General features: G+C 34.3%; 4 protein-coding genes across 4 annotated transcripts in view; all 4 read right to left on the bottom strand.

Annotated features, from left to right (window-relative positions):
* LOC139982900 (uncharacterized) overlaps nucleotides 1-6,741 on the bottom strand; it is a 100,483-nt gene extending 93,742 nt beyond the window's left edge. Inside the window, exon 1 of the mRNA XM_071996058.1 lies at nucleotides 6,329-6,741. The gene's annotated coding sequence lies outside the window, so the exon portion shown is untranslated. The remainder of the gene's footprint in view (nucleotides 1-6,328) is intronic.
* Nucleotides 1-25,978, bottom strand: part of LOC139982902 (uncharacterized) — a 53,821-nt gene that overhangs the window by 18,737 nt on the left and 9,106 nt on the right. Inside the window, exons 5-7 of the mRNA XM_071996067.1 lie at nucleotides 3,030-3,101; nucleotides 1,691-1,762; nucleotides 603-674 (exon numbers count right to left, since the gene is read on the bottom strand). Of these exons, the coding sequence (XP_071852168.1) occupies nucleotides 603-674; nucleotides 1,691-1,762; nucleotides 3,030-3,101 (216 nt within the window). The remainder of the gene's footprint in view (nucleotides 1-602; nucleotides 675-1,690; nucleotides 1,763-3,029; nucleotides 3,102-25,978) is intronic.
* LOC139982908 (uncharacterized) lies at nucleotides 8,783-18,586 on the bottom strand. Its single transcript, XM_071996095.1, has 13 exons — nucleotides 18,504-18,586; nucleotides 18,051-18,122; nucleotides 17,507-17,578; nucleotides 16,764-16,835; nucleotides 16,057-16,209; nucleotides 15,853-15,921; nucleotides 15,660-15,731; nucleotides 15,045-15,116; nucleotides 14,528-14,584; nucleotides 13,905-14,086; nucleotides 11,843-13,446; nucleotides 11,138-11,264; nucleotides 8,783-10,270 (listed from the first exon to the last, which is right to left on the bottom strand). Exons 6-13 carry the CDS (start codon nucleotides 15,867-15,869, stop codon nucleotides 10,194-10,196), a joined length of 2,208 nt encoding a protein of 735 aa, XP_071852196.1. The 5' UTR covers nucleotides 15,870-15,921; nucleotides 16,057-16,209; nucleotides 16,764-16,835; nucleotides 17,507-17,578; nucleotides 18,051-18,122; nucleotides 18,504-18,586; the 3' UTR covers nucleotides 8,783-10,193.
* Nucleotides 18,983-25,978, bottom strand: part of LOC139982912 (uncharacterized) — a 46,126-nt gene continuing 39,130 nt past the window's right edge. The window contains exon 22 of the mRNA XM_071996111.1: nucleotides 18,983-19,045. The gene's annotated coding sequence lies outside the window, so the exon portion shown is untranslated. The remainder of the gene's footprint in view (nucleotides 19,046-25,978) is intronic.

Genomic DNA, 25,978 nt, shown 5'->3' with positions numbered 1-25,978 from the left:
TTAGTACCATAGCTATTATCGGCAGAACCAACGAAAATAAATATCCAAGTCCAGCTAATCTAAGCCAGTGAAGTTTGATGAAATAAACCCCGACAGGCTATATTCATTTAAGGGTATTTCCAGCTTAAAGATATCAAGCTGTAACATTAAATGGTACATTCATTCTCAATATGAAACCAAAACAACAGGTTTACTGTAAACTGTTACAAACGGTCACTTAACTTAAGTTGAATCATAGATACCGCATAGCTATACAAATTTTTGAAATGTAGTATGAATAAGATGAAACAAAATTATCTGCTAAGTAGTCATATGTAAGTCATCTAACCGAGAATAAATAATTTGGCAGCGAATATGTAAGTCATCTAACCGAGAATAAATAATTTGGCAGCGAATAGCTTTGTGTTTTAACGCAATCATACTTTGATCTTTGTACTTTCATACACCGTTTAATAGTTTATTACATGCTTGCTTACACTGTCACTGTTAATATGAAATATAATATGGGAGAAATTCACCACCACGCAAATGCCCAACCTTGTAATAATTACAATGTCAATTAATATTTCTTAATATAAGTAACCGTCATCAATGATACTTACAAAGTCTGAAGATTAGTCTTGTTTTCAATCAGATCAGAGGGAATGTGAGATATTTTGTTGCTTGAAAAATATCTGAAGAGAAGTGAATATGATCTGTGAATATGAACTCGACCGTATCTTTTGTGATGTAGGTTCAGACTATCACTTGAGTCAAATTTAATCCAAAACCTGACCTTAATTGATAGTTTCCTATATCAAAGTAATACTCTAGTAAATTCATTCATTGTCCAATAGTTTTTAAATTAAATAAGCCAGCAATTAAGAAGTCGTTATATCCCACACCGAAAACATTTCAGTCCCACCCAAAAAATTGATATCGAGCGTGATAAGTGTATATGGAATGAAATTTAGCAATGATAATGTCTGAGAAATCTTCCTACAGTTTTCTCTTTTCATGTTTCATCTACTGATACTGACATCATAATATTCATTAAAACAAAACCCGTTAACGCCATCAGCAGTTAGTCACGTTAATATATTCATTTAAATTTCGAAATAAAGAATAATAAGCAATTCGGTGAATTAGTCTATACATACTTGCAACGTGTAGTGTAGAGATATTAAGTCGATGTTGAAAGACTAGTAAGTATATGCCCATGAGAACACAGTGAACATGTGAACATTTCAACGTATTGCATAAACGCATAACTACATAGAATTCAATTTCGAAATTATAGGCAATTCGGTGAATTTCAAAAGTATATATATATACTTCCAACTTATAATGTATATATATTAAGTGTTTTGTTAAAAGACAAGTGAGTATTAGTAAATAAAGACGTACTTGCATGCCTCTGACAACACAGTGAACATGTATACATATGAACGTATTACATAAACAAACGCATGACTATATTCTATTTATGTTTAGATATCAACATATTAATATGCTTTAACAGAACAGAGTTCGAGAAACTTGCAAGAAATTGAATCGATATTGGATGGCATCCATCATTCTTCCCATAAGTAATAGAGAATACACGGAGAACTGTCAATAATATAATATAGTAACATAATTATGATGTTTTGAAACTGAATCCCTATTGCAATGACAGAAAAGTGAAATGAATGCGTAATGTGGTACTTGCATGGTTTTTATATTTAATGCAGACGACAGACACCCTGTTGGAATTTCTGTGATGAAGTTGTTTGAAAAGTCTCTGTAAATTAACCAACATAAAAATAGCGTCTAACAAGTGTCGTGCTTGGGATTTTTCGTTAATGTTAATTGAAAGTCAATTGAGGTGAAGCAACTTAAGTATTATATGATCTGATAACGAGAGATTTACTGGGCCACACCTCACATTCCAAACCACACCTAACAATTCCAAACCAGACTTTGACTAGTATCATTTAAAAAGGCATTAATATTTTAGTTTAAGCTTTGAAACAGTTCGTCTGAGCAGGAGATAACTATCATTAGTTCATCTTTAAGCAAAGCTATGAAAATAAATTACAAAAAAGGGAACTTGAAGAGAAACACATTTCTAAAATAATAAGTAACGATTCTGATCCAGATTTGGAGATTACGACGGGTAACTTTTCATTTATAGAAGCTTCCAGGATTAATCAGAAAACATACACTTCACTCAGGTTTACTTTAGATTCGAGTAAACCGAGTAAATGCGAAAAATCTTATTGGTAGAAAATTCTCTGTAAAGAAAAAATGGATTAAAGAATGTCTTAACAATTGAGTTATTATAAATAAACATTAATATTGGATCGCTTGTGATATTGTACTTGATAAAACTGGGACAGAGGCAGGGTACCCATACAGGTTCGTGGTTTTCATATTTTGTCAGGGGGTGTTAGTTCTGTAGGGTGTCGTTTTTTTAATTTTTGTTTTAAACCTTTCAGTATTGCTTTGATTAAACATTTATGTTTCTGTGTATGTTGCATTAGGCCTTATTGACCAAACGAAATAGCTTTTGTTGGAGTGTACACACGAGAACTAAAACAACGGACATAGTCTTGGCAGTACAGATGAGCTGCCAGCATTATCCTTGTACGTAAACTTTCGATATATTACAACACAGTACAGAACAGGGAACTCCAATCGACTTGCGTGACCCGACGAGGGCATATCCGATGGTTAATACACGGTGCATAATTACCTCGGCCAAATCGCGACGATAAAAGGCGGATCAAGTCAGCTAGGCCAGGGGGAGGAATATTGTTCAGACGGTGTATGTAATGTTTGCCTTATTACTTAAAGACAGTATTGTTACATATTAAATACATAGAATAGATAAACATATAATTTACAACAGAGTGGTGCTAGAAACATAAACTTGGTTTCAAGTGAAGGCAGAGCTCTTTTTTCGGTCAAGAATGTTTATCCTGACATTGTTGACCGTTTCTTAAACGTTTAATTTGCCTTTGATATGAAATTTTTTTTACAAGGAGTTAAAACTCGGAAAAGCTTACACGTTTTGAAGATTGTTCAGACTTGAGAATAATCCACTTGGAATCATTTTTAGTTGGTTTCTTGCGAAAATTCTAAAAGGTTTACAGAAAACATATTCTTGGTTTTTACTATTAGTCTTTGCTTCAGGAAATGTTAAATGTCCTCACGCTACTTTGTCCTCCCCAACACGCAAATATTCTGTAACTTAAGTAGACTCACATTTACTTCATGTAACGTTACGAAACTTGCTCCGGAATAAGTGAAAACGAATCACATTTCGAATTTGTCTTCTCATACCTTTAAATCATTTTTTATCTCCTTCATATTAAAGATGATTGTAACCGTAAAAATGTTAAATAATATTAAGCAATGTAGTACGTGGTTGTGATAGCGTACATAGATGTCAGGTTGACTGTCCATTGAAACGTTCCAGGTGGTATGCCAGTGAGTCTGTTATGTGATATATTTCTGTCAGAAATAAAAATATCACAAAGCAAGTTTCAATTACAACGAATTTAAGCATGTGTCTGATATTGTCATTGCTTGTTCAAATACCGGATCCCACAAATGGTATCATGTGATATATTCAAATGACATCATCAATTGTTTCCAGTAGAGTGCCAAGGGGCAGGTGACAGGATCCCACTCCAATCTTTCTTCTTTATTCAGGCGGGGAAGAATTACCGCACAACTACTAAGAAGATACAGCCCCCTTTTCAGCCGCACACAAAGTATTTATAAGCACAACATAGCGTTAAGAGATACCTGCAGTCTAAATATTGCTCATAATGTACCACGTATAACCTTTTTTTTCTGGGTACGACCCATTCTCCCACCCTACATTGGAGTCGAACCCAATGCCCCAGGGCAAAACCCACTACTGTAAATATTCCTTGATTTGCTTTCCGTCCCTCCCCATGAAGGCTCAGACCCCTACATAAATAAGTTGGGAATTTACATTTTGTTAGTATTTACTACCACAATCTTGCGTTAAAAGCCATCGCACATAAAAAACTTCATAGACGTAACGGAATCTAAATATACTTCAGAATACACTATTTGACGTCTGCATTTTTTATTTGTTTAGTATTTCACCTTTAAATTCATGCGCAATTGACCGACTGTCGGCGCTCTGTACAAGGATCACCAAAATGAAAACAGATGGGTTAAACATTCATGTAAATAGTCGGGAAATTTACATTGTATTATGTTTATTATGAGATAATATTACTGTAAACTTTATGTTATACTTAGTTACCAATAAGGCCCGTGCATAATCTTTCTTAATCTTACATTTCCGTGGCATTGTGAGGTAACGTTGGTATTACACTCAACTTTCTTTTTGAACAATCAACGAGGTAAAATGTCTTCTTCGTTTGGTGACAGTCACACGTATGATTGGCACCGCAAGCGGTTGGTTCTGTTGAACACAAAACATTAAAACAACAGGAAATATTTCCCTGCGAAGTATGTAAGTAGTGCAAGAAAGCTCGATAAGTACGATTAAACTTGCTTTCTGTAATCAAGATCGTATTTAACATTTTCATAAATAGTGAGCTCAGTTAATAAAGAAGATTAAATTACACTCAATTTAAGGTGCACACATATTAGTAGCATTTTCATAATTTCTATTCTATAGACAACAATGTATCATTATTTAACTGGCACATGCACAATCTACATCTGTGTGCCTCGTTCGATAGTTTCATGAAGCATGCAAATTATATAATAGAACTTCTGATTTGTTTCTTTCAAATATATGAAATAACTTCATTTTTGGGGTTTTTCTTCGTAAATTGACGCCATTTCCGATTTAGACCCTACTGATCTAGTAATCATATGTATTGTTGCAACATAACAAACGAAACTGTTTTTTGTTTCAAAAATATCTGTACTAACATATTGATGGTTATAGAGTGGATATTGAATAACTTACTCATTTCTATTCTTACAGCTAGTTGCTTGTACTGCAGGGCGTCATCGATTGTCGTTCCATGAACGTAGCAAAATAACATTAACAAGAGCCAGAACCACATTTTGCCATGTGCTATCACAAAGACCAGGAAACGATATCGCTTTGCCACTGAACCATTTACAGTATATAAGGCTGTTCTGTATATAAAGGTAGGTTACTATGAAACTGGAATATTTAAAGAGTCGTAAGAGTTTTAGCTAATAATATGGTGTATTAATTGTCGCTTTTTTTTTTTATCGAAAATCGTTACGTGGTACTGTTCATTTATCGTAGGAATTTTGATAGCTAGATATGCTTTTACTTCCATTTGGTTCACTTAGATGGTCGTTATTACGAATAGAAAAAGTTCAAATGTAGGAGGCACTGTCAATAAACGTACGTGTGAACAAGGTCATAGAAACAAGTTAGATTGTTGAAAGTCACCATGTTATGAATATTAAAAACTAAACTATTTCACATCCCGGCTATCCCTTAGTTCTAAAAAGGTTCAATACTAGAATGTTGGGTGTGCCAACCATTTTTGTGAGTGCAATAATTATATTGTTTGGAAGCACATATGGGATTTTCATTTGGTTTCAGTTTAATATCTTTCATGATATATTCTCTGTGTAGATACGCCTATCTTTAACCGAGGGTGGAAACTGTTATATAGAATCAATACTTTATTGGATCAATTCCTTTTAAACTAGATAGACAGAAAATATAAGATGACGGAACTTGTGAATGTGCAAAGGAAGGAAAAGACGGGAGGAGAGAATGGGAAAGTGGAACTTAAAAAGGCCGAGGTGGTTAAGTCATTCCCTTCTAATATGTTGAGACAATGTGGTTATATTGTGCAAAGGCTTTGTATTCACAAACTGTATCGGGCTCGGTTATCTGGAGGTCCAAAGCCTTGAAGGATTGTATCCGATATACTGTTGTTTGGAAGGAAAACAGTTTTTTCTCTCTCAATAAAGTATGTGTGAGTAAGTATGTGTTAGAGGTATTGTCTTTCATATTTGATCAATTACTAGACAATAACTTGAAATAGTTGCTCCCTCTTTCGATGGCTGTACAATTCATCACTAGAAGTGTGTCTTTTAAATGAAGATACATTAATCTTATCATAATCCTATAATAATCTTAACAAAATCTATTACCTTTTTTTCGTACTTACTTCCCGTTGCTATTATTCAATCTTTCGTTAGTAATGTCTACAAAAGATACACAATAACAAGTGGAGGAATCACTATCAGGTAAAACTATCTAGTCTTCTGTTGATATTTTCATACCAGCTCGAGGACGATTGATAAATGATAATTGACGTATTAAGATAAATTCAACGTTGTAACATTTTAAACTCACCTAACGACCAGTAACGAAACGTTGAATCTTCATCAATATTAATCAGTATTTTCAAATACAAAACCGTTAATCAGTGTGTGTTAGTGTAATCCACATCAGCGAACCAAAAGGCACACATCTGGTACGAAGCCAGCAAAAATCTATTGACAGCAAGTAAGTTCATCGTCATCAGAATCGTTTGTAAAGTAAGGATACAGCATGTAAATTGTCGTTATATCTTATGTGTATGACGTTATTTATTAAGGAAAAGACGCAGAGTTCCGCTTTCTTTTGAATTTGCTTTCAATTTCGTTTCTTAAATACTGAAACCAGATAGTTGTTTTTGTAAATTCACACCCATTAGCCTTTACATGTTAGTATAAAGCAGGTCATATTGCATCACTAATATCATTAAATACATTGAATGGGGCAAATGGGATTCACCTTTAGTTTACCAGGGCCGACTGGGGGTAATTAAGTGGAAAATTGGAGGGCAAAGAACAGATTGACTTTGGAAGATTGTAGGCATTTGCCACCTGTAATAATTAAAGCTAGTTCTGTTTTGGTGACAGGTTTGAGTCATATTAAAATCATTAACTTGTATCCTTGAGTAAGACTCTTCATATCAAGTGTCTCTTCTGTATGAACCGTTGAGGTTATTTGTTCATATAATGAGTTACATCGGATTATTGCGTTATTGTGGTATAATGAAACTGAAAAGATTTTCCACACCTCTGTTTCTGGGTGTGACATGTTACCAGTGACAAGATGGTACAGATAGTAAGTCGTCTCAGGCCTTACATTGATATATTAATCTATATTAAACAACTATAAATTCCATAAATGATTGAGAACTCATTGAAAACCCCTTCATTAAGAGTAGTCCTTTCATTTGCACGCATTAGTTCATCCACTTTGCAGATCGCATAGTACATTAATTGTAGTTCCGATTTCCTTTAACATGTTGAACATGCTAATATCTTTGTAAAATAGGATAGTCAAGGGCTTAGGTTTGGAACTGTGTTGTCGTTGGTGTACGTGGTCCTTCCGTGATTGATTGGGTTTAAGGCAAGAAATGTTCGGTTTTAAAATACAGATATTAATGGAAAAATTCGAAACGCGGTCACGTTGCCCGCATATTTATAATTTGTATAATTTATCTGCTATGAAGGTGATACACTCTGAACTATTATTTTCCTGTACTTTCATCGAGAAACAGAAGTGAAAATACCCAAACACTTGTCAGTAAACTAAAGAGGCATATCAATTTTTTCTCTTGCATTTATTCAGCGGTAGTACGTACTGTACTACTTAGTACTTATATTGGTTGTAACACAAACTAATTGAAACTAGTGTGTAAGCAAGTAGGGGTGTAGGGTGCAACGTTATACTCAAGCAACACGATTTGGTTAGAAAACGACCAAATAAATAAATGTATAGAGTGTATTGAATTTTCAGTGATTGTATTATGTTATTTATCAACTATTGCAGCAGATACTTAGTTTCATTGTAGTGGATAAATGAATGCATGCCGTAAACTTCATTACAATTGTAATATTGACAATTTACAAAACTGTCGTTTTCGTCATTTTTTTAAATAGTTCATCCTTTAGTAGGATGATTATTGTGAAATAAAAGGCAGTTAAGGGCCAGTTTTTGTAAAGGAGGTTTGTTCCATTCGCGAAATTGCTGTTACTTGAGTTGCTAACGTAGCGTTCTATGGTCACCAAAACTGGTAAATACATTTTTAATCATATCTTAAGCTGAATTACATTTAATCTATAGTAAAAACTCTTATAATCGCACCAAGTGTATGTATGTAGGAATTTCCGTTTCTGTGAAAGGCGACCGAAGTAGAACTTAGCAAACGATAGTAGAGTGCGCTGTAAGAAAGAACATAGCAAATGAGAAGGGAGACAATAACAGCTAACAGCTAACAGACAGAAAAATAATAATAAACAAAGAGAAAGAAACGTTACGAACGAGAGACACTGAGGTGAAACGCCAAGCAAGCAGATGTCACAGAACGAATTAGAAATAGGATGATGTATTTTTTCTTTCATGATTTGAAACATGATTGTGTACCTTGGTGAGCGATCCTATTTCGTGTTATTGGAAAGGAGATGTTTACCGTAGAATTAAAGCCGTTACTGTTCAGTTTTTCTCGTTTGTATAAAAATCAGTCGTTGATGTTAAACAGTGTCGTCGTATTACATTAGACACAAAATCTCTGGTAATCACGTGCCTCCCCCCCCCCAGTAGCCGACTCGATTTTAGGCTCATATATAGTAGTGTTTAAAATGATAAAAGACAATCCACCGCGATGTCACTAAGCAGCAGCGACATACAAAATACTACACGAAGAAAATTTGCATTAGTCTGAACTCGAGTTAACAGCATGTCCAAAAGAAAACCGGTCACCGTAAGTCTGTACGATAAGACAAAATAGATTAATAAGTAGAAAACTGCGTATAGTGGTGATGCATTCAATATCGAAAACGCTTTATTATTTCTCTAATAAACTATTCTTAAGAACGAGGAAAACAAACTTTAACTGTTTGATTGCATACATTAGCTCAACATACAAATCAAGATATAGGATTACAGGTTAAACATGAAGACAGTGACATTTGTCATGTGGTAAATGGATGTTATACTCTATTGCAAGTCAGAGCAGGCATGTATTTCTTTATAGCTCTTCATTAGTCTGGTTAATATTTTAGCTTAGTACAGTATGTAATAACAGAATATAATGTTAAATATGTTACTTTATAGAATTTGAACTGTTTCTTTGTATTTCTTTGTGCTTTATGATACAGCGTGTCACTAACAATTTGTAACTACAACAAAGAATTAAAGACAGATAAGAGCTAGGTCTACCGTCATTAGAATAAGAAGTGATTTCAAAGCGTATTATACTTAATACTTACTTTCTACAATATAATGACTGACCACGAAAAACATGCAAATGTAACATACCATGACATAGCGATCGTTGTTCATTAACAATTTATAAGAGAGGAACTCCTACATTAGCTGTTCATTAAACAGTCTTTACATTAAAGCTATTCCGATGATTTTTACAGAACACACAATTCTGAGAGCATTTTGCGTCATATTCCTTATGTCATTTTTCGAGATGAAGGGATTACATATACTGAATAGCTATTTCATGTACAGCATTCTGCGTTTTCCCTTTTGAAGAAAAACATAGTACAATAAGTTTCAAAACATATTAAAAGTGACGACAATGGAACCTCAGCGACAGCGTAAAGAAGTAGTAACTACTGTTAAAATGTTATCTGACCAATGTTAATGACTTCAACAACAACAAACAAGACAAGTTCATCAGCAACGTTGACTATTTAAGTAGACTACGTTTCATATTTGCCGCCGCGGGGTTTATCCATTAATCAGTGAATGTGTTATTAATTACATTGCTTGTCGTAAATGATTGCGTTGAAATACGACGCCAACCATTTACGACATCTGAGAGCTAAGGGGTTACTTTGAGTTACGCGGGCAATTTATTTCGGATTTCGGTGATAACATGAACAATTTTGACTTATTTCAATGTAAAGCTAATAAGATGTGTATTTACAATGTTCGTGTGGCTGAACGGCAACTCAAGAAAAGGACGACAAGTACATTTTTCATGCCAATGAAGAGTTTTTAGAAAAAATATTTAAAGTGCTAACATAATAAGTGCTAACATTCCATAACATAATCTGGGTTGTGAGAAAGGGACTTGACAGATATACACATTTAACTATTAAAAAATAGCATTTCTTAGTCAGGTCAATATTCCGAGACTTTGATTGAAGAAATAGTCATATCGCTTTTAGAGCCGACAGTTTAGATGTGTAGATGTGGAACCAATTCATAATTACATGGAAAGGTAATCGATGTAGTTTCTTTGACACCGTCTTTTGATGTAACGGTACGCGGTAAGTATTGCCTCACCTGTGATTTAAATGAGAGAAATAACGTTATAGTTTGCTTTCTAGAGAATATACAAATAAACTTGGAGAGTCATAACTTTAAGCAACACGCGAAGCTATCAATATACATAACTGCATGGTTTATTCAACATCATTTCTTTAACAGAGATGGTGTAGTCGGTCTTAAAGGTTCAAAATTTGCCAGTTCTACTAATATATGGTAACTCCGCCTTGCTTATTCAACTGTCTGGACCATTTTGGGGGTTCCACTCCTGGTGATTTTGTTCAACATTGACAGCAAACAAAGTTAATAAATTCACCATCACTGAGAGGTCGTCGTCGAAGACGATAATACAACGTTCGCCCGTCTGATATATTTTTTTATTTAAAACATAATGAAACTGCGGTCAGTAAATGATTCAGGGACAACTATTTGAGTACCCAAGACATCACTCTTCATACAAGTTCAGCTGATTGTGCTCTTGTAAATTGGGTAACATGCAACAGCAACGAACAATGGTACTGTTAGCTGTTAAAGTATGAACTATTAAGTTTAAATTTTCTCGCTGATATTCTTAATGTTCTTAATGCAAATAAAACTGTAATACAATATATACACATACAATTAAAAGTACTGTTATCTAAAGTGTATACTCGACAATGAAGAATTATTGATGTTAGTTTGCAGTCTTACTTCACAAATAGTTTCTCCATCTGACACTATTGAAGATGACACAATTTTGAGAACATGTTGTCTAGAACTTTATGGTTATCGATATTCGTTCAAATTTTGCTGTCTGTTTTCCATTTACACTAACAACGTTGATAACGCAAGTTTTCTAAGCAGAGATTCTAGAATATTTCCAATTTGTATTGAGAACAGTCGTACCTGAAACAATAACTATAATGGCCGCGTCTAAAGTTATAATACCAATTGATATGTAATTTCCGTAGTCACTGGACATAGGAACAGCAGCGAAGAGAACGTTCACAAAAATCACAGCCAGGGAAAAGAGCTGAAAGGAGGAAAATTATGGATATAAAGAAAATCAGTGACTTTATATGTGCGCACTTGTTATCGTTTGTTTTCTAAGTATTTGCTTTTGATAACCAAGAAGCCGTTTTACTAGTAGAATACTTTACGTGATCTTTAGACTTTGTAGACTCATGCAATACCTGGAAATCAGAAATGGTTGAACTCGTCACAGCAGAAGCGGTCACGTGACTACTCAATAGTGGTCATGTTAGGTCAACTAAAGGTTTTTCCAAATTCGACTTAACGATTACTAACTATATCACTAACAAAAATGACTCATCCTACGTTGCGATATTAAACACTGATACGGGAGTTCTCGGAGCAATGTATACTTGATTCGCATGCATTTAAAGTTAGTTGCAGGTGCTGTTTTATCAATAGTATATCAAATATTGATGGAAAAAGATGCTATTAACCAACAGGACAAAACTGTTGTATTTACGAACCACGATTTTTATTCATAAGTATAGGTATATCACGCTCTGTCAATCATATGGTTTTTTCTGTAAAACTCCGTTGCCGTTGTTACAAGTATATCGCTAATTTTTCTGGACTCACCTGTAATCGTTGTTCAAAAGGGCTCTTCATTGGTGAAAACTTCACGTGGAGAGTGAGGAACAACACAGACACACCGATAGTAAATAACATGGTCAGTGGATCATCCCATCCTAGTAATGTGATCAACATTGTCTGCGTGACCTTCCTGGCAAGTTCCAGAATTTCCCAAAACCAAAATCCGGGCTTGAAATTCTCACAGAGAAAGTTCAGCCAGACGGGAATGGCACGAGTTTCTGCGTTATTATCACTACTGTTCAATGCGATAGGCTGGCTCATTAAGCTATCTACACTGTTGAGAAGGTTTGTGTCTGGCTCAGAAATATGGTCGTGAGCACGCTCTCTCTTGATATATTTACTCAAAAAAAGTAAGAGCAATACAGGAAAAGATATAACATAAAGAAGAGTAGCAAGAAAAGCAAATATCTGATAATAGATGAGATCACTACAGACAATGTCATAATCAGTGCGAAGCAGAGTGATTGAAATATCATTTTCTTTGTAAACCGCAAATGTATCGCAGGCACCAGGGTAAAAACTGAATATGATGTCACACGTTGATGGATATGTTACAAACAGAATTAACAGGACATACGTCGATAGTGCAGATCTCGTTTCGGCAAGCCTAAGTTTCAGATCATGCGCATCGTAGCGTTTTCTGTACTTGAAATAGACTCTAAAAATGTGTTGACAAGTAAACGCAATCAAAATAACGACAAGGGGAAACAAGAGAGCAATTTTAAATTGGAGCTTAGGATCCAATGAAAGCTTCTCGTGTAAGCAATGTGGTTTCACAATCAACCTCAAAATGTTAAATTCAAGTACCGTCATCCATTCTCCAACATAATGTAACACTCCAGCCCAACTGACACTGTGAAATGCCTCGAATAGCTCACCAATAACCTGGTAAAAACCTAGAACAATTTTGACTCTAGATGATACAATGTCTGCTATGGTTCTCCCCTCTTCTGAACGATTTTGCTTCTTGCTTTTCACAATCACAAACACTAGGAATATGATGAAAATACAAACAGTCATACCGATTTCAAAACAAACCCACACAATATTTGGACACGGAAGGCAAAATCCTAAGACAGAATAATACCCCCTCACGCACTTACTACAGAGCCATCCTCTGTAACCCACCGCACATGAACCAGCTATTCCATCAACTTCATGACTGTTTTTATTCACACAATTTTCAGGTCTTGAACAAGCAAATACTCTGGGAATCAATTGTTGATATTCAACGCTGGATTGATCATAATGTACATTTTCAGTTTGTAGATTCAGTACAAAATTAGAATATTCCATTAAACTTGCATTGGGAAATGTCCAATTCCAGTAATAGCCATGTGAAAGAGCCTTATAATCTTGAGAACAATCCAATCCTTCTTCTAGACATACTGAGCATTTCTCGAATCGATGCAAGCGAGTGTAGTTATTTTTGCAGAGACAGGCTCGGTATCCAGCGAAAGTACTTTGTTTAGTTCCTTCGGGACACAATATGCACTGCGTTGCTGACGAGCCATTTCCATTTTTAACGAAGCTACCGTTATGACAGTGAAGACACGAATTGGTTCCGATATCATCTTGATAAAAACCACCTATAGGAGCAAGGAAGGCTACTGATAAATATAATCAATCTATTAAATTCCAAATGAGGCTTAAGCTATGACATATTATAGTGCAATATTTTGATATGCTCCGATACTCGACATCAAGTAATCTTGTGTTCGTGGACGTTGTTGATCTAAATGATTATAGATCTCATTTGAAATTGAAATCAGACTCTGTTTGCAGCATTTGACCAGTAAACGTCGATTTTGTACTGGCGGAGAACCAAAATACCTCGCACTTGTAAATTTTTTTCAGCGGCCCCAGACTATACCTATCCTTATTAAATCCGCCATTCGTCTTTGCTGATTTCATAAAAAGGATCAATAGACTAATCAGTCGGGAGATTATAATTCCCCCACTCCAACACCCTCCAACACCCTCCCACCCCTGAAAGCCTGTAAACAATACTGGCATACTTAAGTAGTTCGTTAAGATTTTTACTCACCTGCCGGGCAAGGAGTACATTGGCCACTTTCGTTACCATAGCTACCAGGGGGACAAGGTCGACATATAGCTGTCCGAGAGTTCAATGTACAATTGAAGCCTTGGTGTCGTAGGACCTCATAGAAGATATCTTTACGTCCCCTAAAAATTAGTTTAGGGACAAAACTGCTGGTAACGCATTCACTTTGAAGAAAAAAAAAACAAATAAACATTTGCCATGTGAACGCGTTAACAGGACGGTTGTGGTTTTTATTTTCTTATTAGTGAGTTGGATGAATGAACAGTTGATAAAATAAAATCTGCCTAAATGTTAACGAACCCTTTGTTTACTGCTATGTTTGTTTTAGCTGATATTATATTTTATACACCAACGAATACATTAAGCGTTTATAAAGATATAGCATTTTCAGGTATATGTTGCATTCACGCAGCGACTTTCATGAAAACAATATATAAACGGAAAGTGTAGTTGCAGTTTATTTATCTCAGATTCGTGAGAACACGTCTACCTATTCGTATTTACGTTGTTGAGTGCTATCATTTGAAGATTAACAGAAATACCATTTTTTTATTATAAACGCTATGAAGAATTTGTTTTGTATTTTTACTTGGTTTTTACAATACCTGGTGATACTTCTGTTTGACATTGGCAGAGACTTTAGGTAACCACAGCTAAGCAGTCTGTTAGGAATAATAATGATGCAAACATATTTACTGTGAGTTAATATCTGTTCGTTTTGAATCTTGAAGTGACCAACTGATGTAATGACAATGTTGGACTCATATATTGCCATAAGTATTACCGTGGAATTCTATTCTGTCGTGGTATAAAACACCACATTTGTGAATTCATATATATTGATATTTTACTGATTTATTTTTGATCGGTATTGGAAAATCAAACCATCCTTCAAAAGAAACGAGGACATTAGACATAACATTTATAAGTGTAACAAAGCAACATAAATCCACAGAACATACATTCCTATGTACAGGATAAGGACCAAGGGTGCTCAAAATGTAAGGATATGAATTGTTTTGGACAATGTCCAATGTTGTGTTAATAAACAACGGCTTAGAAAGAGTGAACAAAAGTTTCAATGTTTTAAAAGATGCAAAAAAGCACCAGTTCTTAACTTACAGTGTCATATGAGCGGGCATACATTCGAGAGCATTCGTTGAGATGTATTCCAGAAGGTTTTTGTAAAGATGTCTTTGATGGACACAAAATGAGAAATGACGCGGAGTTAACAAAATAAAATATATTTTCACGGTTACTAAATATTCGGATGAAAAGAAGAAAAAAGCAATGAAACATCAGTCTAAAAACTGTGCATTCTATTCATTTACGAAATGTTATGTTGTCATCATTATAAGCAGGAGGGTAGATAGGTTAGTGGATGTGACCATCCCCTCTCATCATCAGTTGGGGGGGGGGAATGTCTCAAATGCCTCAAAACAAATCACTCCCATCCTTTTCCAACCTGATACAATGTACGTACTTAAAAACACAGCCTGTCGTTCAGAGATACTCTATAGGCTTAATTATTACCTCTATATGAAAGTCGGTTACAACTTTAGCCGTACCATGCCCTTATATTAAGGTTCATTCCCCTCCTTAACTCGGTCGCGGAATGTTGAATTTGACTCCCTGACCCGGCCCTCTACACCCACTTAACCAACACATTCACATTCCTCCGCACGCCACTGCTGCCAACAAGAAAAACAACCATTGACTGGTTCGACTGGTACTCACAGAGTTGGTTTTAATTTCGTCTTCGTGAATGAACAGTTCTGGAGTTTTGTAATTTTGTTGTTAAAGAGGTAGCTTTGAAATAAAATGAAAGTTACTTAATGTCATTCATCCATGATCTCATGAAGCGAAGAGAAAACACGTAACAAAAAACATGATGAAATGGATTAACTGATAAGACCAAGTTCTGACTTACATGTTTTTAGTAGGCATGTCTGCAAAAGCATTTTCCTCCACTTCACTGATTTCGTTGTTATTGAGAAATCTTAAACCGAAAGAAGAATACAAGTGTTAAACAGATTGATGGATGAAATGATGTTATTATGTTATGGTTTATATAAGACTATGAGCCGAAAACATAAACCTGGCCAGTCTACAAACAATCAAGTATGTTACTCACATATGTCCTAGTCTACTAAATCCATCGAAGAATGCATGTCGAACACGAGTGAGGTTATTCCGTTGCAATAGTAGGATCTGCGCGCTGTGTTTCGTATGGCTAGAATTAAACAGCCCGAACGGTATTTCCGTTAAACTGTTGTTTGAAAGGTCTCTGCAGAATATGATAAAATAACAAGTAAAGAGACCAACAAATATAACGCGTGTGAACAGAAAACGACTGATAATTTCAAGGATTAGGATTTGACTTTGTGTGATCTGATTTGGTTTTAAATTTAAATGAAAAAATATTAGAGAACAATGAGAATATGCGTCAATCACGATGAATGAGTATAAAAGTTAAAAAACAAAACAAATTATATTCATCTGATTATTTACGTTAAAATGTCTTTATTTATTCATTTAATCATTAAATTGGCACAATGTTACCAATGGCAGTGGTAAGTGTAGAAAATGCCAACTTTCTTTAACGTTGTATTTAATTTAATGTCAATAAAAGGTGCGTAGGATGTTCGTTGGTTAAGAGGAAAGCTGTATGTGTATTATGGCTACTATACACCCGAGAAGCAGGACTAGGCCTATGTCATTTTAAGCTCTCTTTAAAGTAGGACATATATCTGCATGAACTGTTCATAGTTTGACTACTTGGTGGTATTTTCATAAAAATAAATTTACATAGTACTTTATGGAGTTATTAAAATTATTTACATGCAATAACTGATTGTGATATTACTAAAGAGATTCGCCGGCAGTTGTCGAATGTTGTTTCCAGAAAGTGACCTGCAAGAGATGTTTTGGAAACAGATTATATATATATATATATATATATATATATATATATATATATATATATATATATATATAAATAATCTGTGTGTGTGTTTATGTTGCACATATTAATATTACAATTTTGTTTGACATCGGCAAAACAAAGTGTTGCAACATTTTGTAATTAACGTTCATTAGCTGACATACACACATATAAATATATCTATAACAGACCTTTTGGACACATTATCATTTCCTACGATAACAATTTATTTGTGAAAATATTTGTTGTGACCTGGTTTAGTAGGAAATGACCCACATTAAACAAACGTTACATGATATTTGAAAACCTTGGTAGAAAATTAAAATGAAATGGAAATACTTTCGTAATTTGTATCAATGATATGAAGATTTGAATGACATGAAGCAGTGTCTGTGTGATGGTCTATTTTCATATTATCACCACAGTTGGCAGGTAATATCATACAAAAATTGTCGTCGGCCACAGTAAGAAACCAACGGTCATTGCCGTTCATTATTTGACAAAGATATATGTACAACACGTGAAAACACCGCAATCATATTAAATCACCCCTGTTTCATATAATATGAAAACAACCAGTCAAGCAGTACTTCACATGAATAAGATTAATAAAGCTTTGGCTAAAAACAACTTTACTCACAAGTAAGGAATTTCCTCTAGTGCGTTAAAGTAGCCTTGATGAACGTGATGTAATTCATTGTTGGAAAGATCACTATAGAGAACGGAAATGACATTTAAAAAAGGGAGTAGATATTTTCCTGTAGTTATTAAAAGTAACAATGGTATTTCCAGCATTGTTTATTAAAAACAGATATCAGAAGAGACGAGTTGCTACTTCAAGTCTCACATATCACTGCATTAATGTATATCCATATCCCAACTCATTGCGCAGCCTTCAACTGTGAAAAGTGTTGCATAGCTAGATAGTAGTTAACTCTACCGAGACATTAGGAAATGGGCTGACATTTCCAATCCACATGGCTTGGAATACTCAGAATGAAGCTTCTACAATGGTACTTCTAGGCCAGAACAGATGGATCGTATAGCTCGACAAATGAAAAGATCTCGCTCAGCTTAAATAATTCACTTTGCACGTATGATGGGTGTTATTCCATTCGTTTTACATTGCGTATCTGGACAGGATAACTACAATGAAATAGTAACGGATACCTCCCAATACTTACAGGTAGGATATGTTCGGTGTTGACTTGAAAAATCCAAGGGGTATGTCAGTTAGTTGGTTATCTGATAAGTGTCTGTGTTGGAATAGAGAAATCCAACTAAATGTGATCGCATTGTAAGGGCTTAGCAATAAATGATTAACCGAATCAAACATGTAATTTTCAGCAAAGCAAAGGTGAGATTGAAGTAATAGGGCAACACATACTATTACCAGGGCCTGGCAGGTAATAATAGAAGGAACAAGTACATAATACAATATGATATCATATCAAATAATACTTTTATGTGAGTGCAAATATGACCACCTCACTATTTATTTTATGCAAATTGATTGTACTACTATTAAAAGGTACTCTGGATATTGTGTTTTGTTATTGGATCTAGTTCATTATTCGCTTAACGATGTTTTACAGTGGTAAAATAGTTTAATTAAAAGAAGAATACTCCTTACTTACAGTCGTTTAAGTTTGGTATTACTTGAAAGCAAGGTCACTGGTAAAGCCTCGAGTCGGTTTCCTGACAAATCTCTGTTAGAAATGTCCAATAGAAATATTGATGTTTTAGAATTATATATTTAAAAAGGAGACGAGTTTATGTATACCTTAATAAGGTCGCAATGATCCATGCCTTAATATATATATCGTCGAAACATAAACAAGTTTTGACAATAATCCGTCGTTTAGAGCAACGGATAACTTTAGAGCTCTACCACTCAATCACCAGGTATACAAGTAAAGCGGCTTGCCCCCTAACAAACAAATCATGAGCTGGATACTGGATGGAAAGTGCACATGAAGTTGATGGTCTGGGGGACGTATTATGTGTAGATGACTCTGTGTGATCATTACATTTTATTCTGGAATGGTTTATCAGTTCATAAAAAAGGAACGACTATTTATTAGAGAAGTTTATACCGTATAACACACACTTACATATGTTCCAATTCTTGGAGAAGAGTCCAGCGGGGATTTCTCTGAGCAAGTTGTATGACACATCTCTACGATAATTAAGAAAAATACGATCATTAAGAATATGAGTGTTTCTACTAGAACTCAAAGGTGTAAGAACAGGAACTCTCCCTCAATTTTATTTAACTAGAGATGCCTTCCACGACAGTATTTATCATTTAGCTGGAATAGTTTCAATGTGCAAATAGAAAGCCAGGCAATTAAATGTTACACCTTTCGTTTAGTCAACCTTTTTGAACGTGTACCTTTCATGTTTATCAACAAATATCGACATTTTGCGGTAAAAAGCGAAACTGTGAAATGCGTACAGTATAGAAAAGTAGGAGTTTGGATATGAGAATCTGGCTATTATTGCATCTAGAAACCATTCTTATCACTATCCTCACCCGTTTAGTGTTTATGTATTTAGTTCTTTTAAATGCAATATTCAAAGATTAACGGCCACATTATACTAAATAGTCTGGCAATTGGGCCATTGTCCATAGATGTTACAACTTCACCGGGAAAGAGCATTACAACAAAAACAGTGGCAGCCAGTGCTGTATTACACTTACATGCTTCTAACTTCATGATTCCTGGAAAAAGTGTCTTCGTGCAAGCTCCTCAACTGGTTATGTGATAACTTCCTGGACCAAAAAAGAATCATAAATTCATATTGAACACTGACACTTTAATTTATTGTTTTCCAAATAAATTGCGGATTACTTTTGCCCTCGCACAAGGCTATCAGTCACACCTTTGATAGCTGATTAAGTCCTTGTAATTACTGTGCACTCTATTTACTTAACGTAGCAAGTAAAGAGAGCAAAATGAAACGGATATATTGTTCGTGATTCTTTGTAGTTTCATGACATATGGAAGTGTTTCTTGAACAGATTGGCTCAAGTCGGGCGTAACATTGCGTGACATGCTTATTTCTCTGTTTATTGTAGTAGAGCTAATTCTGTTAACATTTTCCATTAGTAAACGCTTTCTACGTTAGACATTTGCTCATTTATCAACAGAAAATATCAGCTTTTTAAGAAATCACTTACAAAAGAGTAGACACCTTGGTGACTTCTGCAAATACATCGAGGGGTAGTCGCTCTATTACGTTAGCAGATAATATTCTGAAGAGAGAAACATCAAAATATCTCGAAGAAGAAGATACTAGCACTAGTACACAACTGCAGTACGTTCTATGCAATTGCACTTTATACCAAGACAGAGCCAAACTTATAATGTTACTTACGACCGACGTGTACGTAACGCAAAACGTGTTTATTACTGCAACTAACCTAATCATTTGGCTACCAGAATTCAATCGCAAAACATTCCCTACTTGCGATATATATTCCGTTAACGCATCGCTCATTTAAATAGTAGCAATTAAAAAAGACAGAAATGTGGCAGTGTGTTTTCTTCATAACACATAAATATCAACACCCCATTTTTACAACAAAAGTTGAAGTTAAATCAGAAGCTTCGCGTTTCGAATATTATTTCACCGTGGAATTATTGTTTACATTAACTTAAATATGTTGGACCACTAGAAAAGTATTACATATTATCGTCCTCGAACCGTCGATGAAAGCACCAGGCAAATTCAAGCAGAAGATCAGAATAACTAGACAGAATAACTAAACAAGATAAATAAATCCCAAACTCTTCTGAAATACAAGTGTTGTTTTGGTTTTACACATACATTGATGTTAGGTTCGTTGTTCTCTGAAACAAATCTTCAGGGAGGACCGTTATGGAGTTGTGGGCGACCTCTCTGAAAAGAACAATGAATATGGAAAGTGAGAAGAAAATAGAATGTTAATACTAAGTAATACAAGTAACTACTTTTCGATCAAATTAGTTCCCTAGCACATGACACTTCAACTAAAGAATTCTTGTAACTCCTTTATAACAATGACAAAAGTGACTGGTCCTCTTGCCTATTTTTACTATTGATTGAAATTCTTAGCGTCACTCGAGAGTCTCCAGCAGCAACCACATCTATTACCGTTTTAGATATTTTATCGAACGCAAGATGAACCTACTCAAAACAATATTAAGAAAAACGATTTCATTTTTTGTGTGTTTGGCGCACATTACTTAGATTATGTCCGGACGTAAAGCCACAATTAATACAGTACAGTCAATTCGCCAGTATTTTAGCCCTATGTTGATAGACTCAACAGTGGCATTTGTTGTAACAAGTGTAATGATTGAAGACGATATCAAAAATATACTTACACGATTTGCAAATTTGGTACATTTGCAAGAAATGACTCCGGTAAAGTACGAAGACCGTTCCTAGATATTCTACTGTAAAATATAATTGCCGGGAAAGATATAAGATAATTTTTGGTTTTATAATTGCCATTCAATACAAGTGAAAGGAGCTAATAGGCAAAGAACTCATACTCACAGTATTTCCAATGCTTGTGTTTTCCACAAGAGGTTCTCCGGTAGAGCTGTTATATCGTTTCCAGCCAATTGTCTGAACATGAACACAAGAACATTGTGAATTTTGAATGGACATGGCTGTTGCAAATCATTTACAAGATGCATGTTTACTGAACAGAACTAGTTATAAAGTATATGTTATGAAAAGAGAAATATAAGCAATTCTTGTGTACTTGAGTTCTAATCATTTACTTTCTTAAATCTTAAAAAATATAATAACAAAAATAAAAATAAAATAATTTTTGATTTTTCTAATTGCTATTCAATACACTTGTCATTTAGCCTTTAAAGAAGATCCTGGTAGGATCGAAACGTCAGGCCAACTTACTTTTACACTTTAACTTTGATTTTTCTTATCACAACAAATATATCTGAATTAGCGGGCGAAGGTACTTATTATTTTTGACAAGGTATTGCACCAGAAGGAACACTAATTTACTTCTTTGGGTAGTATGTGTTTGCTTGCCATGGTCTTACGAACACTAAATACGTTCAGGTTACGTCCACATATGATGTAACTATCTGACGTAAAGTACTCTCTGATCAACTGATGTCATCTTCGTCATCGTCATCGTCGTCATCTTTATTGTTATGTTATATAAACGTATGTGTTGGTACAATATACTATCAAAAGAACACTGGTACCTTTGAAAGTTGTTGATATAGCAACAGCTAAAAAAGTTATTGAAACAAATGTTGCGTCAGTGTAGTATCCTTACTATTTATGCAAGGAAACTTGACGGAGACCTTACATTTGTGCAATCATTGTTTGATATTCCATTCTACATTATTCTTTGCCTTGACTGAAAGATATATGTATGATTTCGCGGGAATATCTCTGTTCATAGTTTGCTTATAAAGTAAAGTGAGAAGCAAATAATTGAAATAGATAACATTACAAGTTTGTGAAAATGAAAGGCCATATATACTTACATCTGCTTGACATTTGTGAAATGTGAAAACATCGTAGGACACAATGTTCTGATCCTGTTCTTTGATAAATTGCTGAAAGATATTGACATAAACATTTGATAACTTTCTGAAGCAACACATGATCATGGTTGTTTATGAAGACATAAAAAAATATATAAATTTAAGAAATATGTTACAATTACGCACAAAAGACAACCTTGTAAGTGAGTACTTTTACAAATCAAAAGAAACTGTGGGCTTAAAGTTCTTACATATTCTCAACATTGCTCAATTCCATAAAAATACCACACTGTAGGTCTGTCAGTTCATTTTCGTGTAGATCCCTGATGGTCAAACAGATAAATTTAAGTTAAACTTGATACACTATTTAAACTTAAAACAATGGAATAAGTTTTAGGTCCTATTTTTGTTAAAAAGAAACAGTCAAATTCCTGCATTTCAATGTTGAAAAGGAAAGGCTCAAACACAGATGTTACAATTATTTTACAGTGAAATAGAGATCAGCAATGTCGAAAACCACTGAAGTTCCTGATGCATTTTTCTTGTGTTCTTCTACCAAGCTTATTTATTTACATCGGTTACGACGGTGTGATCCATAGTTGGTCTTTATTCCGTCTTTTTTATCGGAAGGGAACTGTGCGGATTATTAAAACGATAAACTGAAAGTGATGAACGATTACGATTTCCTCTAAACTTCGACATTTCCCGTTTAACAGATGATCAGTTTCAACATGTGTACTTTACAAAGTGTAAATTTAGATCTTAACTGCCCTGAAACCGTTTGGAATCAGCAACTGTTCATTGGAAAGATATGTATGCCACTTAAGTGATATTATCTATTTTTAATAAAAGGTGATGAGATATTTACAGTGTTTGCAGAGCTTGTAACCCTTGGAAAAGCCTTTGTGGTAGTTGACAGAGAAGGTTTGATGAAAACATACTGTGAAAGTAGAAAGTTGAAGGATTTAAGGAGTATTATTTCATAACTAGTTAAGCCAAAATAAGGAAGTAAAATTAGATCGATTTACTGAAATAATAAAGAAAATGTAGAGACAAAAAGATATTGCTACAAGACTATCGCCCTAACGATTTTGTTAAAAAACATATTGATACTATTTATATATATATATATTTATAAATATATATATATATTTATATATTACATATATTATATTATATGTATATATTTATTATATTACATATTTAGCTTTATTACATATTTTTCAATGCCGGTGTTTTGCGAAAGAGACCGTCTGGTATTTCTGACAACTTGTTTCGCTCAAAAGATCTATGAAAGGGGGAAATGGATATAATTATTCGTTAATCAATAAGCGGCATAGTAGTATATACAGTTTTTAATTAAACTTTATAACAAGAACGACAATATGTATTTCAATTATCACTGTCGGCGCAGAAATAGTTTCACCTTACTTTCTTATCTGACTTTACATTGTAGTATGCTGTTGTCAAATACTGTAATGATTGTAACAAATTAACATCGATTTTCACTTCTCTTTATAAAGGAGTGGCTTATCGTTAATTAAATATAATTTGAAGATCGAATTAAATTTTTTACATTGCCAAATATATTGATACATAATCATTTTGACACCAATTGTAAACCCATTTAATCAGGAAAACAATTATCTAACAGGGTCTTGTTACCGTGTTTTGCAAACTTACACATGTTTAAGATGTGGTGTCTTCGCAAACAGCTCCTTCGGTATTTCCTTGATAAAATTTCGGGACAGATCTCTTACAGAAGAAATGAGAACAAAATTGCAAATTTAAGTTCCAGCATAACTGATTATCAAAAACGTTTGAATAAAATATTTACTCGATAAAATCGTTTACTTACACACGTTCAATGTTCGGTGTGCTTGAAAACAGCCCTTCTGCTATTTCTCCGAGACGATTTCCCCTGAAATCGCTATCGACAGAAAAAAAATTAACATGGGTTATGTTAGTCTATCCATCTTTGGGATCTCAATGATGTTAAAATTGAAATACAAACCCCGGCAATATACAATCTAGACATACAACTCCTGAGTTAAGAGAATGCCATTGAGGTACAGTCTCCATCAGAATTATCCCTCAAGATACGTGGTATTCACTGTTAATTTATTCTTATATCCTCACCATTTCGATCAGAACTGTTACTAACATAAAGTGCACCTCGTCATCGTCTTCTTCGTCACTGTTGTCGTCGTCGTCATCATTTGTGTTTCTTCTGTTTATTGTAAAGCTACGTAGGTTAAAGCCGATGCAACCATCCAAACCAACATCATAACTATTTACAATGATGAAGCAATTGAACTTGTAACTAAGACGAGCCCTGTTAACAACTAACTACTTCACACTTAATATATATCTAGGACTAGGAATTAAGCAAAGGTACTAAAAATTCTAAAAGAGTCGATTTGCACAATTTTGGTGAGAAAGAAGCATTTGTAGAAATGAATGAACGTTCCTATATATATAAAAATACTATAGACCTTGAGACTATAGACTATACTATAGACCTTGAGAATACCAGCAATAACGAAGTACCAATGTGAATGTAAAACTTATTACTAAAGCTTCAAAACATGTAACTCTCTATCACCCTCCAAGTGGATAGCAATTGTAGTATGTTTAATTTTATTGGGTTCCCTGATAAAATCAAAGATAATATCATGGCTCCGCGCAAATGATTTCGAGATGTCATTATAATGACAGTATTACCATTTTTTAAATTAATTTATTTGTTTTATCGCCAATTGTGTACAATGGGAAAGGAAGTCTCCTATAAAGTCTTAAAAAGACTTAACAAGGTAGGAGACTCCCTGGGAGAAAAGAAAAATGTACAAATCTATATAATAGTATATACGTGAGGATTAAATATACAGTAATGATATCCTCATGATGCTGAGATGGATACGTGCATAGATTATATAATACTAGTATGAGTTAATAAATTACTTTTTCAAATGTCTGGTGAATGTGGGTTTTCAAGTTATAGACTTCAACTTTGTTGATAGATCATTCCAAATTTGTATTGCTCCATTACGAAGACCGAATTTCCCTATGTTACTATGGTAAAAATTGCAATGAGTGTTGTCGGCTTGTCTTGTGTGATGGTTATGTAAGACTCTGTTACAACATATAAAGTCATTAAAAGTGACTAGCAGTAATCCATTCATGCTTTGTAAGCAAAGGTAGCAAACTTGACTGTTATAATATCACCAAGTTTTAAATAAATTTAGGGACTTAAAAATTCCACTAGTATGTGCAAGTGGTGGGGCATTAGCAATATGACGTATATCCCTCTTTTGGAGAATATTTAGGCGGTCAATGTTAACCTTGTATGTAACAGACCAAATAGTTGTTCAGTAGGATTGGTTTGGCATAACTAATGTTTTTAATAGAGTATTCTAAAGACATGCTGTTGGAGGACAAATTTCAGTTTAGATAATATACCAGTAATTAAGCTAAAATGTTACATACTTACGAAATATGGTTATTCCAAGAAAATTTGCTATCAATATTAATACCAAGAAACTTAGTTTCAGTTTCACATTTTATTATTTTATCGTCCATCGTAATATCCTTAT

This window comes from Apostichopus japonicus, chromosome 16 (assembly GCF_037975245.1).
Source record: "Apostichopus japonicus isolate 1M-3 chromosome 16, ASM3797524v1, whole genome shotgun sequence".
NCBI lineage: Eukaryota > Metazoa > Echinodermata > Holothuroidea > Aspidochirotida > Stichopodidae > Apostichopus > Apostichopus japonicus.
Note: the sequence above shows the minus strand (reverse complement) of the source record. Positions and strands in the feature narration are given on the sequence as shown.

Bases quoted from the DNA above. Each gene is read 5' to 3' on its own strand.
- LOC139982908 (XM_071996095.1), bottom strand. The intron at 14,585-15,044 runs GTAAGTTAAGAA...TATTCCTAACAG, and splicing joins ATGCCCGCTCATATGACACT to ACTGCTTAGCTGTGGTTACC. The intron at 13,447-13,904 runs GTGAGTAAAAAT...TTGCTCCTATAG, and splicing joins ATGTACTCCTTGCCCGGCAG to GTGGTTTTTATCAAGATGAT.